Consider the following 13,688-nt stretch of genomic DNA (forward strand, 5'->3'; position numbering starts at 1 on the left):
TCGAGACCCCACAGAGCTCCCTCTTGCCACCCCACTGATGGAGGGGGGGTGTCTTCAGAGTATCCAGTGAAGAGCTGGGACTGGCAGCTGGCACTCTTCCAACTGCAACAGAGTCTGGTTTATGGATCCTTGACACATTCCCATTGGAAGCAAACATTCTGCTGGTAGAAGCCGGACCGGTATGCTATATTGGTAAACTGTACAGAAAGACTCCATGCCGGATGCCTTGATCAGCACTGGCTCTGCAGAATCTCATAGTCCTCATTGTAACCGAATTTCCATTCATTCTGATAACACCTAGCTCATTGGTTTTTTAGACCCCACAACACAGCATCAGCAGACTTCAGTTTTGCATGGTTTACTCCCAAAAAAATCCAAACAAACCCTGACATATCCATCGCCTACCATGTGAGTTCAGTTTAAAAAGCCAGAGTGTCTACTCAGGACCTCTTCACGGTTAAGGCATAAGTAATTGGTGTGAAGTCAGCCTGTATGTCTGCCACTCAGAAGTGCCTTGCAGGATCAAGACCAAAACCTACCTAATCCTGCATTTGGGGAAAGATCTCCTGCAACCAGCAGGTCCCCAGCGGTCCCCCAGAGATTGGCCCGGGGTCCTTCAGTTGACCACAGCCTGCTTCGGCTCACGCAAGCAATACCCCTATTACTACCCCCGAGGTAGTAATGAAGAAGAAGAGTTGGTTTCTATAGGTTGACTTTCTCTACCACTTAAGGAAGAATCAAACCAGCTTACAATCACCTTCCCTTCCCCTCCCCTCAACAGACACCCTGTGAGGTAGATGTGCCTGAGAGAGCTGTGACTAGCCCAAGGTCACCCAGCTGGCTTCATGTGTGGGAGTGGGGAAACAAACCCAGTTCACCAGATTAGCCTCTGCCGCTCATGTGGAGGAGTGGAGAATCGAACCCGGTTCTCCAGATCAGACTCCACCGCTCCAAACCACCGCTCTTAACCACTACACCATACTGGCTCTTAGTCGCAGGGTTAGAGTTCCCCTCTGGAGGAAGAGAGAAAGAGTGAGTTTCCTGCATGGTGTAGTGGTTAGGCGCAGTAGACTCAAATCTGATGAAGCAGGCTGGTGTCCCCAGTCCTACCCATGAGGCCTGCTGGGGGACCATTGGAGACCTGCTGGTTGCAGGGTATCTTTCCCCAGATGCAACCTCCTAATTTCCAGGAATTTCCCAACCAGAATTGGCAACCCTACCTACCTGCCTGCCAGCCTCAGGGTCAGCTCTCTGCTCCGCGGCTGTGTACCTTAACAGGGCTGTGGCCTCCTAATGCTCTCTAGTGAAGGCACCCAATCTCCTTTGGTGGCACTGGGGAGGGGGTGTTAGCTGCTGTTCTCCCAGCAAAATGTCCTGGGAGCCCCCTCTGGTCCAACCCTCCCTCACTCCAATGCAATTAAACATCCGCCAAACTCCTCTGGGACTCAGGGACAGGATTTCGTAAGCCGAGAAGAGGCTACCTGGAAATTCATGACCTGCGTCATCAGATGGCATCAAATGCTGCTTATGTGTTCTGTATAGATCAGGCCTTCCAAGCTGGAAGAAGGGCCTCAGGAATCTGCTAGCCTGGGTGAATAGAAGAATAATGCTGGTACCAAGGAACTGCATGCATTTCCCCATCTCGGTATATCTGCACCGTCTGTTGTTTTATCCGGTCTCCGTGTCTCGAATGCCTGTTCTGTGTTATTTTCTAGCAAGAGAAATCCGTAGTGGGGCTGGGGAAGCGTTGCCCCGGATACTACTATGTGGCCTTACTATGTCAAAGGCTTTGCTGCTGTCATACAGTTACTATTACATTTTTATTTTACACTCTTAGGTGAGAAATAGGAAGCAGGCAATTTTAAGCTAAAGGGGTTTTTTTAAAGGCCTTGTAAATAGCAACCGGCCCTTGTAAGTTAGATCATTGCCATGAGAGCATTTTCACCCTCCTGCCTCAGCTTAAAAAAAAAAAAAAAACCTCCACACAATTCACCACGTGTTTGGCGTTGCCTGTAGTTGCTACCCTTTACATGCATAGGGTTGCCAACTTCCAGGTACTAGCTGGAGATTTCCTGCTATTACAACTGATCTCCAGCCGATAGAGATCAGTTCACCTGGAGAAAATGGCCGCTTTGGCAATTGGACTCTATGGCACTGAAGCCCCCCCCCCTCCCCAAACCATGCCCTTTTCTGCCTCCACCCCAAAAACTTCCCACCGGTTGCGAAGAGGGACCTGGCAACCCTACGTAAGTTGGTTGCTAAGGCATGTAGGTAAGTAGATAATCAGTTGCTTTTAAAAAAAAATGGATTTTGCTTTAGCCGCTCACAGATAGCTGCAACTTGTGCCGATTTACACATTCTGTGTAGCATGAAGCACAGGTGAGTCACCAAGGTACAAATGGCGACATTCCCCTCCCCTGACTGTGTACATTTTTAAACGTAAGAGTTGATGAAAAGTTCAGTATTCTAAAGCCTATGCACTTGCTGCGTCGTTCATGTAGTTTTGGTTGATGGAGAACTGTTGGAAAGCGCTGGGGCTTGCAAGGTGCTCTCAGGACCCCCGCCCTCCTTTGTCTTTTTTGTTGGAAACATAATTTTGCACAGCATCGAGTCCCGTAGGGGCACGACGGTCATGAAAATAATAATGGCATGGTAACGATAATTGTATTACTATTGTTGCTACTATCAATAATGATAAAAATTGTATAGCACATTGTTGCTTTTGCTAATGTTATTAATAACGTTAATAGATTACCATTAATAATAAATTATTATTACTGTTATTGGTAGCATGATGGGTTGTATTATTTTCTGAAAACCTTTCTCACTAATGGTCTGGAGACCAAGTCCTATGAGGAAAGGTTGAAGGAGCTGGGTATGTTTCGCCTGGAGAGAAGAAGACTGAGAGGAGACATGAGAACCATCTTCAAGTCCTTGAAGGGCTGTCATATAGAGGAGGGTGCCGAGTTGTTTTCTGTTGCCCCTGAAGGTCGGACCAGAACCAACGGGTGGAAATTAAATCAAAAGAGTTTCCGTCTAGACATTAGGAAGAACTTTCTGACAGTCAGAGCGGTTCCTCAGTGGAACAGGCTTCCTCGGGAGGCGGTGGGCTCTCCTTCCCTGGAGGTTTTAAAGAAGAGGTTAGATGGCCATCTGTCAGCAAGGCTGATTCTGTGACCTTAGGCAGATGATGAGAGGGAGGGCACTTCAGCCATCTTCTGGGCATGGAGTGGGGGTCACTGGGTGTGTGTGTGTGGGGAGGTAGTTGTGAATTCCCTGCATTGTGCAAGACTCGATGACCCTGGTGGTCCCTTCCAACTCTGTGATTCTATGGCAGTTTCTGCATGCAAAACAAATGCTTCCCAACACACATGAAGCTGCCTTCTACTGAGTCAGACCCCCCTGGGTCCATCCAAGTCAGTATTGTCTACTCAGACCGGCAGTGGTCTCTCCAGGGTCTCCGGCAGACAAAGGCCTTCCGCATCACCTGCTTGCCTGGTCCCTTTACCTGGAGATGGAACCTGGGACCTTCTGCGTGCCAAGCAGAGGCTCTACACCACTGAGCCACGACCCCTCCCCAAATGAAGTCTGGGCTTATAAATTTGCCTATTTTATTGAAACCTTCACATCCCTCCTTTGGAGGAGGGGGGAATCGAACCCAGCACCCCAGGTGAGAGGATGCTGCTCTTCACCACCACCCCATGCTGGCTTTTTGGCAAGCCCGACCGACAGTAATTCTGTGGGGAAGGCCGCGGGCCAGGAGGGTGCATAAAAACCCTTTTCCTGATGTATTTGTATGAAAACATTTTAATTTTTTTAAAAAGAGCGGTGCAATGAGGGGGGGGGAGGAGAGGCACGCGCGCTGATTGGCCAACACTTCTCCTACTACGCGGTGGGCGGGTCGAACTGGGTAAAGGAAATGACGTCGCCCTCCCCAGCCATTTTGCCTCGGCTTTCGTCCCCTTTAACTAGGAACCACATAAGAGCCAGCGGCCTCTAGAGGCCTCCTTCACTTCCGCCCTCTTTCAAAATGGCGGCACCCGAACGGGTGGCGTTTTTTCCTGCCCCATCGCAAGATGGCTGACGCGACGCCGGCCTCTGTCGCGCGCCGCTTCCGGCTCAGGGCGGAAGTCGCCCGCGGAGTGCGGGAGAGGGGGCGGGGTCGCTCTGCGCGCCCCTTTGGCCAAGATGGCGGCGGGTCCCATCTCGGAGAGGAACCAAGGTAGGAGAAGTGAGGGGGTCGCGGCCTGGAAGAGAACAGGCGGGGAGTGGGCGGCATCTTCCTGTCGGGGGTCTTGGGGGGGGGCCCGACGTTTTCTCACGCACACCCCGTGGAAAAGCGAAGTCTGAGCACGTGCAGAGTGCCTCCCTTCCAGGGCATGGGCCGTGAGGGCCGTTTTCCTCCCCCTGGCTTCGTAGGTTATCCCCCTGCCTGGGAGTGGGCTGGCCCGCCGTAACGTCAGCCTGTTGGGAGCCCTAAACTTCTCTTTTCCTTTCTTACTTGATTCATTTCAACACCGCCTTTCACACCATTTCGTCTTCACAGCAACCCTGTGAGGTAGGCTCAGCTGACGGCGTGCGGCTGGCCCAAGGGCACCCAGTGAGCTTTCACGGCCAGAGTGGGCGATTTGGACCCAGCGGTCCCGGATCCTAGTCAGATGCTGTAACCACCCCATCGTAGCAGATCCACAATGCAGTCTAAGCATAACACCAATAGATATTTCATGGAAACATTTATTGATTGCATATCGACCGTGATGAAAGGGAAGGGGCGGATTTCCATAGTCTGCTATCTTTCCCCCCAGCATTTAAGCCCTCCTTTCCAGTGACCCATTCAAATGAGAGTGTGAGAACTGAACACAGTGGCCTGACCTCTCTGTCCCTGCAGAACGGGGCGGGGGCGGGGGGCTCTTGTCACGCTTGCCTCCTTTGTCAAAAGTGCTTGGGTGGGTGGGGGGCTCCAGGTGGTGGCTGGAGATCTCCCACTTTTGCAACTGATCTCCAGCCAACAGAGATCTCTGGAGATCCGTTCATTTGGAGAAAACGGATGCTTCGGAAGGTGGACTCTATAGCATTAAACCCCATTTAAGTCCCTCCCCAGACCCTACCCTCTTCCTGCTCCGCCTCAAAAATCTACAGGTATTTCCCAACCAGGAGCTGGCAACCCCACACCTAGGGGTTTGAGTTCTCAACAAAAGCCCAGTCAGCCTGGCCTCCCAAAGTCCAATCCCCTTCCAGCTGGACTTAGTAATGTTATGTTTTGGCAGGGTGCTGCATAAAACAGGAATAACAACAACAGCTCCACCACAACCAGGGCTTACTCTTCAAATTTGCAGTCTAGATTTTTGTAGTGGGTTAAACCACAGAGGCACAGTTGGGTAGGATGGGGAGAGGAAGGACAAGGGAGGAATAAGGGGAGCAAATGCTGTTAGTTCAATGGAAATGGTTTTGTAGTTAGAGATGAAGACTTGGAGGGGGGTGGAGTTAAGTGGCACCCTTCCTGAAAATGTTGGGTTTTCAGGAGGAATTGGAAGGAAGGGGGTGGTGCCACTTCCCTGGGTGTCTCAGCTTTAGGGCAGTGTTCCTCAGTGGAACAGGCTTCCTCGGGATGTGATGAGCGCTCCTTCTCTGGAGGTTTTTAAGAAGAGGTTGGATGGCCATCTGACAGCAATGCTGATTCTATGACCGTAGGCCGATGATGAGAGGGAGGGCACCTTGGCCATCTTCTGGGCATGGAGTAGGGGTCGCTGGGGATGCGTGGGGTAGTCTGGAATTTCCTGCATTGTGCAGGGGGTTGGACTAGATGATCCTGGTGGTTCCTTCCAATTCTGCGATTCTTTGACTCTAGAATGCCCTGTGGGCTGGTTTCTTGGTACCTTGTTGAGGGAGCACAGTCTTTGCCCGCATAACCAAGGAGGGTTTTTTTTCTCTTTCTCTCAGATGCCACCGTGTACGTGGGAGGCCTGGACGAGAAGGTCAGCGAGCCCCTCCTGTGGGAACTCTTCCTCCAGGCGGGCCCCGTTGTCAACACACACATGCCCAAAGACAGAGTTACGGGCCAGCATCAAGGTACACCCATTTTTTCAACAATTTTTTTTAATGATTTAGCTTTGTTATTGGCTGAGTATGGTACTGAGAAAATGATTTGGATGGGGGATTTTAATGGTGTAATAGAACCAAAACTGGATAAATCTGTAAAGAAAAAGAAACTGAAATATGATGGTAGGTTGCCTGGTATTTTTACAAATATGACGAACCAATGGGAAATGTTTGATATCTGGAGACTTATAAATGGAGGAAAAAAGGGTTATACATATTTTTCACACAGACACCTTACCTATTCGAGAATAGATATGATATGGCTTTCTAAAACCTTAATGAATTTTTCAGAAAGTCCGGAGATATTACCAAGGGTATTATCGGATCATAATTCCATTATGATAAAAATTAGGATAGGTGATAAGAAATACAGACCATGGTCAGTAAGTGATTATTTATTAACAAATAGAACGATTGTAGAAAAATTAAAAATAGATATTCAAAACTATCTTACTGAAAATGTTGATAAGAGGGTTATAGATATGATGGAATAGGATGCTGGTAAAGCAGTAATTAGAGGGCTTTTTTCAACAAAACACGAGGTGGTTTAAGATGAAAGAAAAAGAAAAGAAAATTATATTAGAGAAAATTAAGCTAGAAGAAATACAAATAAAGCTCAAGATAAATTAGTTAAGAAAAGGTTAACAACTTGAAAAGGTTACAACAACAATATGAGGTATTGATAACGGAAATGGAAAATAAAATTATGTTTAATAGGCAAAGATTTTTTGAACACGCTAATAAACCTGGTAAGTTATTAGCCTGGCAGCTTAAACAAAGGGAGAAAAAGGTGCCAATAGTAAGAATAAGGAAAGAAGGTAAAATAATAATTGATAAACAGAAAATAACTGAGACATTTATAGAATATTATACAAATTTATAGAGAGAGAATCCAGTCTCAGATAAAGAAATAGAGATCTATTTGAAACAATATTATTGGAAAGGTATATCGCAGGAACAGAAGGATTTGTTAGATTTACCTATAACCCCTGAGGAATTAAAGAAAGCAATTGGTAAAAGTAAGTTAAATAAATCTCCAGGTTCAGATGGATTTACGGCATTTTATTATAAAACTTTTGAAGAACAGATATCTCCACATTTATTGAAGGTTACGAATTTATGCTTACAGAATGCTTCTATTCCACAAACTTGGAAACAAGCAAATATAGCATTAATACCAAATTTGGATACAGATTTGTTGGAAGTTAAGAATTATAGGCCTATTTCGTTATTAAATAATGACTATAAACTATTTGTTGACATTTTAGCTACGCGATTAAAAAAAGTATTAAATGATTATATACATGAAGATCAAACTGTTTTCTACCTGGTAGAATGATCAGTCAAAATGTTAGAATGGTGATAGACTTATTAGAATATTCAGAGTATATTCCAACCCCAATGGCTATGATTTTTTTAGATGCAGAGAAAGCTTTTGATAACGTTAATTGGAAATTTATGAAAAAATACTGGAACATATGGGTTTGGGTATTGGTTTTAAAACAGCAATTGAGAGTATATACACTCAACAAACAGCCAGACTTATTGTTAACGGAGTACTATCACCACAATTAGAAATCCAAAAGGGCACCAGACAAGGTTGCCCTCTTTCACCTTTGTTGTTTATATTAGTTTTAGAAGTTTTATTGAATAAGTTAAGGCAAGATGATAATATTATAGGTATAAGAATTGGGAGAAATCATTACAAGGTTAAAGCATATGCGGATTATTTAGTGTGTATTTTGACCAATCCTAATTGTCAAATGGAAAAATGGAACAACATTGTAGAGGTCTATGGAAAGCTTGCAGGATTTAAAATAAACAGGAGCAAAACGAAAATTTTGGTAAAGAATATGACTCTACCACAACAAGCAGACCTAATTAGTAAAGCAGGGTTTATTATTGATTCTAAAGTTAGGTATCTAGGAATATGGTTAACTTCAAATAATCTTAATTTATTTCAGAATAATTATGTAAAAATTTGCCAACAAATTGTTAAAAATCTTAAGCAATGGGAGAAGATAACGTTATCCTTATGAGGACCGATTTCAGTAATTAAAATGATGGTATTACCAAAGTTGCTTTTTTATTTCAGAACTTACCAATTATAAAAGGAGTAAAAAAATTTAAAGTTTGGAAGAAGGAAATTCTGAATTTTCTATGGGGAAAAGAAAGACATAGGATAGCCTACCATAACTTAATTGAATTAAAAGAAACTGGAGGCTTGGGTCTCCAAGATTTAAGAATGTATTATGAAGCAGCTTGTTTTGGCTGGTTAATGAATTGGATAATATTAGAGAATCTTAGATTATTAGAACTGGAAGGTTTTAATGTAAGATTTGGTTGGCATGCATATCTGTGGTATGATAAAGATAAATAGGGATTTAAATTTTCATGTTATTAGGAATAGTTTATTACAGATTTGGAAAAGGTATAAAAGATGTTGGGAAGTTAAAACACCAGGTGGATTAATCCTATAGAAGCATTTATGAAAAGGGGAACACAGCTTAATCTGGATATAGGTAATTATAGGGATATTATTGAGTATTGTGGTGACACTTGGACTCTTAAAACAAGAGAAGAACTCAAGATTGGAGACTGGTTTATGTATTATAAATTAAAGGATATATTTAATAAAGATAAATTAATAGGATTTAATAGAAATAAATCTAAATTGGAATTAATATTAAATATGGGAAACAAAGGTCAGATAGCAAAGATGTATAAATTTATTATTGAAACAAATTTAGAGCAAGAGAGGATAAAACCAGTTATGATAAAATGGATGAGAGATTTGGGGTATAATATTAATCTTGAGGTTTGGGAAAGATTATGGAAAATAGAATTTAAATTCACAATCACCAATGAAATAAGAGAGAATTTATATAAGATGTTTTATAGATGGTATATTACACCAGAGATGGTTAGTAAATTTAAAGGGGGAAATTCTGATGTGTGCTGGAAATGTGGAATGGAAAAAGGAACTTTTATCCATACCTGGTGGGTTTGTAAAAAAATTAAAAAGTTTTGGAGAAAGGTAGTAAGGGAAACTAATAACTTGATTAATACTAAAATAAATATAGCTCCAGCTTTTTGTTTATTAGGAATCTCTAGAGATAATTTGAATAGGAATGATAGAGTCATATGTCAATATAGTTTTGCAGCAGCAAGGATTATTATTGCAAAATGCTGGAAGCTAGTAAATAGACCTCTAATTAAGGACTAATTAAGGATAAAAGATTCTTTCCGAGAAGAATCTTCTGAAGAGGAACCTACAGTTTTAGAAAGTGAAGTGAAAGCTGCATTGAGATAAATCGGGAGAAACAAATCACCAGGAGCAGATGGGATATCAATAGAGCTATTCCAAGCCACAGAAACGGAGTCCATCAAAATCTTGACAAGAATATGCCAACAGATATGGAAAACAAAACAATGGCCCACAGACTGGAAACGATCCATTTACATTCCAATTCCCAAGAAAGGAGACATCAAAGATTGCAACAACTATCGGACCATTGCATTAATTTCTCATGCAAGTAAAGTGATGCCCAAAATCTCACAGCAAAGGCTTTTACCATATATGGAACGAGAAATGCCTGATGTTCAAGCTGGTTTCAGAAAAGGAAGAGGCACTAGAGATCATATTGCAAATATACACTGGTTACTGGAGCGTACGAGAGAATTTCAGAAGAAAATCAGCTTGTGTTTCATAGATTACAGCAAAGCTTTTGACTGTGTGGATCATGAAAAGCTATGGCTGGTTTTAAAGGAAATGGGTGTGCCACTACATCTGATCGTTTTGATGCGCAACCTGTACTCTGGACAAGAGGCCACAGTCAGAACAGAATATGGAGAAACGGAATGGTTTCCAATTGGCAAAGGTGCCAGACAAAGATGTATTTTATCTCCCTATCTCTTCAATCTATACGCAGAACATATAATTAGGAAAGCTGGATTAGATTTAGATGAAGGTGGAGTGAAAATTGGAGGGAGGAACATTAATAATTTGAGATATGCTAATAACACTACATTATTGGCAGAAAATAGTGAAGATTTGAAACAACTACTGCTGAAAGTTAAAAGAGAAAGTGCCAAAGCAGGACTACAGCTGAACATCAAGAAAACAAAAGTAATGACTACAGGAGAATTACACAACTTTAAGGTTGACAATGAGGAAATTGAAATTGTTCAAGAGTTTCTATTCCTTAGCTCCACCATCAACCAAAAGGGAGACTGCAGCCAAGAAATTAGAAGGAGATTGAGACTGGGAAGGGCAGCCATGAAGGAGCTAGAAAAGATTTTGAAGTGTAAAGATGTAACTCTGGCCACCAAGACTAGATTAATTCATGCCATCGTATTTCCTATTACTATGTATGGGTGTGAAAGCTAGACAGTGAAGAAAGCTGATAGGAAGAAAATAGATTCCTTTGAAATGTGGTGTTGGAGGAGAGTGTTACGGATTCCGTGGACTGCCAAAAAAACAAATCAGTGGGTTATAGATCAAATCAAGCCTGAACTGACCCTAGAAGCTAAAATGACTAAACTGAGGCTGTCGTATTTTGGTCACGTCATGAGACGACAGGAGTCACTGGAAAAGACCGTCATGATAGGAAGAGTTGAGGGCAGCAGGAAAAGAGGAAGACCCAACAAGAGATGGATTGACTCAATAAAGGAAGCCACAGCCTTCAGTTTGCAAGATCTGAGCAAGGCTGTCAAAGACAGGACATTTTGGAGGACTTTCATTCATAGGGTCGCCATGAGTCGGAAGCGACTTGATGGCACTTAACACACACACAATTAAGGACTGGAGAGAAAAAATTATGGTTTTATATGCGGATGGCTAAATTAACAGATTCCCTTCATGGGAAAGATGTGGAAGAATTTAAAACTATGTGGTCAAAAGCCTTTGCATACTGGGATAAGCTGGCAAAAATGAATTTTATTAATATAGTGAATGAGTTGTAGATTCAATTTTTGATAATTCAGATTAATGCTAAAATAATGTATTAAACTGTTTAGACACTTCTCCGGAAGTTCAACACGGTGGTGGGAAGGATTAAGGGCACACTGGTGGGGGGTGGGGGGAATAAAATGGGTAAGATAAATATAATAAGAATGTAATGATTGTATTTTGGGTTTTTTTTAAAAAAATTATATATATATATCATTCTTATTATGTAGCTTTCTAAATTGTTATACTTTTTTGTTGTTTGTTTTATTTTGTTTGAAAATATAATAAAAATATAAATTAAAAAAAGAATTTTGGGGGGAGATAGAAAAGTGCACAACATGTATCAGATTTAAAATTACTTTTTAATAAAGTGCTTTATGTTCTTAGTACATATGACAAGTTCATGGAGGATAGGGCTATTCATAGTTACTAGTCAAAATGGATACTAGTCATAATACATACCTCTTCCCTCCAGGATCAGAGGAGCATGTTGAATATATTAGGTGCTGTGGAACACAGGCAGGAGAATGCTGCTGCAGTTGCCTTGTTTGGGGGCTTCTGTAACACCTCTAGGAAGCCCACAAACAAGACGACTGCAGCAGCACCATCCTGCCTGTGTTCCAAAGCAACTAATATAATAGTTGGCCCCTGTGGGAACAGATTGCTGGACTGGATGGGCTTTGGTCTGATCCAGGGGCGCTTTTTTTTTTGTTCTTATGATAGTACTGTTTGTATATGTATTTCAAAGAACAGGTTTTATCCAAACAATTATGACAAATATATCCAGGATTAGAGATGCAGTTGCAAGTCACTTCACCCCAAAGAATTGGTCAGAGACCACCTTCATGCCACACTTCTCTTCTCCCCCCCCCCCCCCGTGCGGCATACATTCTAAAGAAAATGTAATTGGGAGTGGTTGAACTTCTTCTGTCCCCCTGCCTTGACCTGGAGTCCCAAAGGATAGTGTCGATAAGTACTTCAAACATTTCCAAAAGCAGTTAGTACTTTGGCTGACCTGTGTGCGTCTTGTGGGAGCTGGTTATTCACAGTAGGCCAATGCCAACAGTCTTTTCATCCCTGTTTAGTTCAAATAATGGATCCTGTTAGCAAATAGATCTTCCAGTGTGCACAGAGGTTCTTTGCTGCCTGTTGTTTTTGAACAGCGCTTACGGTCCTCTCCTCCCAGGTTATGGATTCGTGGAATTCCTCAGCGAGGAGGACGCTGACTACGCCATCAAAATAATGAATATGATCAAGCTCTACGGGAAGCCCATCCGGGTCAACAAGGCCTCAGCCCACAACAAGAACCTGGACGTGGGGGCCAACATCTTCATTGGCAACCTGGACCCTGAGATCGACGAGAAACTGCTCTATGACACTTTCAGCGCCTTTGGGGTCATCCTTCAGACCCCCAAGATCATGCGTGACCCGGACACGGGCAACTCCAAGGGCTACGCCTTCATCAACTTTGCCAGCTTTGATGCCTCCGACGCCGCCATCGAGGCCATGAACGGACAATACTTGTGCAACCGCCCCATCACTGTCTCCTACGCCTTCAAGAAGGATTCCAAAGGCGAAAGGCATGGCTCGGCGGCTGAGCGCCTCCTGGCTGCTCAGAACCCCCTGTCGCAAGCGGACCGGCCTCACCAGCTGTTTGCAGATGCCCCGCCCCCACCATCGGTGCCCACCCCAGTCGTTACCACCTTGGGGCCAGGGGTCACCCCACCAGGTAAGCCAGCGCTGCTTCGGTTTTTGCCTTCAGAAGATCAGTGTGCTAAAATTCTGTTCATCCACCTGTTTTCTACTGTTCCTCTTGCCCTGCTGTGCCATTTCCCCCTTCAACTTTAATTATTGAATTGTAAGGTTTGTAGTGGGATTTTATAGTTTTTCATTAATGTGGGGAACTAGACAAAAGCAGGATCCATTGGGGTTGTCAGTGGAAAGAGCATAGCTCCTCCTCCTAGCAATCCTTTCTGACTTGTATCAAGTTGATTTCCAGAGCTGCTGGAGCCACATAGATTGACAGCCCCTTGGTGAGGGGCTTTGGTGAGGCAGGAGGGCAGGACAACTTTTCCTTCTTCCTCCTCCATCCTGCCTGGCTTGTCGGTTCCCATCCTGGGCTGAGTCAGGGGTCAGCCGCTACTGCTGGGGAAGGGGAGCCTTGGCAAAAATCCACACCTGCGAATCCCTTCAGCTGACAGATCGCCGTATCCAACTCATGGCTGAAAAAGAACTAATAAATGGTCAGCAGCAGTATTTGCATAATGCTGGTACTGCCATGCACCTGATAGGACTGAAGATTTCAATCCACAAATTAAGGAACTGAGGTGGATCAGTGAGAGCCATTTTTAGTCAACATGGTCCCTTTGCCTCACTTGTTGACTTTGTTTTAATCTTAAGAGGGTTACTGCGTGCTACTTTTGTGTCGTATTTATTGTTTAAAATATACTCCCCTTTCTAGGCTCAAGGTGGTTTACATGTAAGAATTAGAACATCAAATCAAAAGAGTTTTCGGCTAAACATTAGGAGGAACTTCTTGGCAGAGCGGTTCCTCAGTGGAACAGGCTTCCTCGGGAGGTGGCGGTCACTCCTTCTTTTGGAGGTTTTTAAGCAGAGGCTGGATGGCCATCTGTCGGCA

The 13,688-nt window shown here is 43.6% G+C and overlaps 1 protein-coding gene across 2 annotated transcripts in view; it reads left to right on the forward strand.

The window, feature by feature from the left end:
• The window catches only part of SF3B4 (splicing factor 3b subunit 4), a 53,350-nt gene that overhangs the window by 37,206 nt on the left and 2,456 nt on the right, over window positions 1–13,688 (forward strand). The window contains exons 2-4 of one of the 2 annotated variants that reach the window (XM_056852896.1): window positions 4,189–4,222; window positions 5,941–6,069; window positions 12,237–12,779. In XM_056852896.1, the coding sequence (XP_056708874.1) occupies window positions 4,189–4,222; window positions 5,941–6,069; window positions 12,237–12,779 (706 nt within the window). Of the gene's footprint in view, window positions 1–4,149; window positions 4,223–5,940; window positions 6,070–12,236; window positions 12,780–13,688 lie in introns of those variants that run through there. The other variant, XM_056852895.1, reaches the window with a different exon arrangement.

Source organism: Euleptes europaea, chromosome 7, assembly GCF_029931775.1.
Source record: "Euleptes europaea isolate rEulEur1 chromosome 7, rEulEur1.hap1, whole genome shotgun sequence".
In the NCBI taxonomy this organism is placed as follows: Eukaryota; Metazoa; Chordata; class Lepidosauria; order Squamata; family Sphaerodactylidae; genus Euleptes; species Euleptes europaea.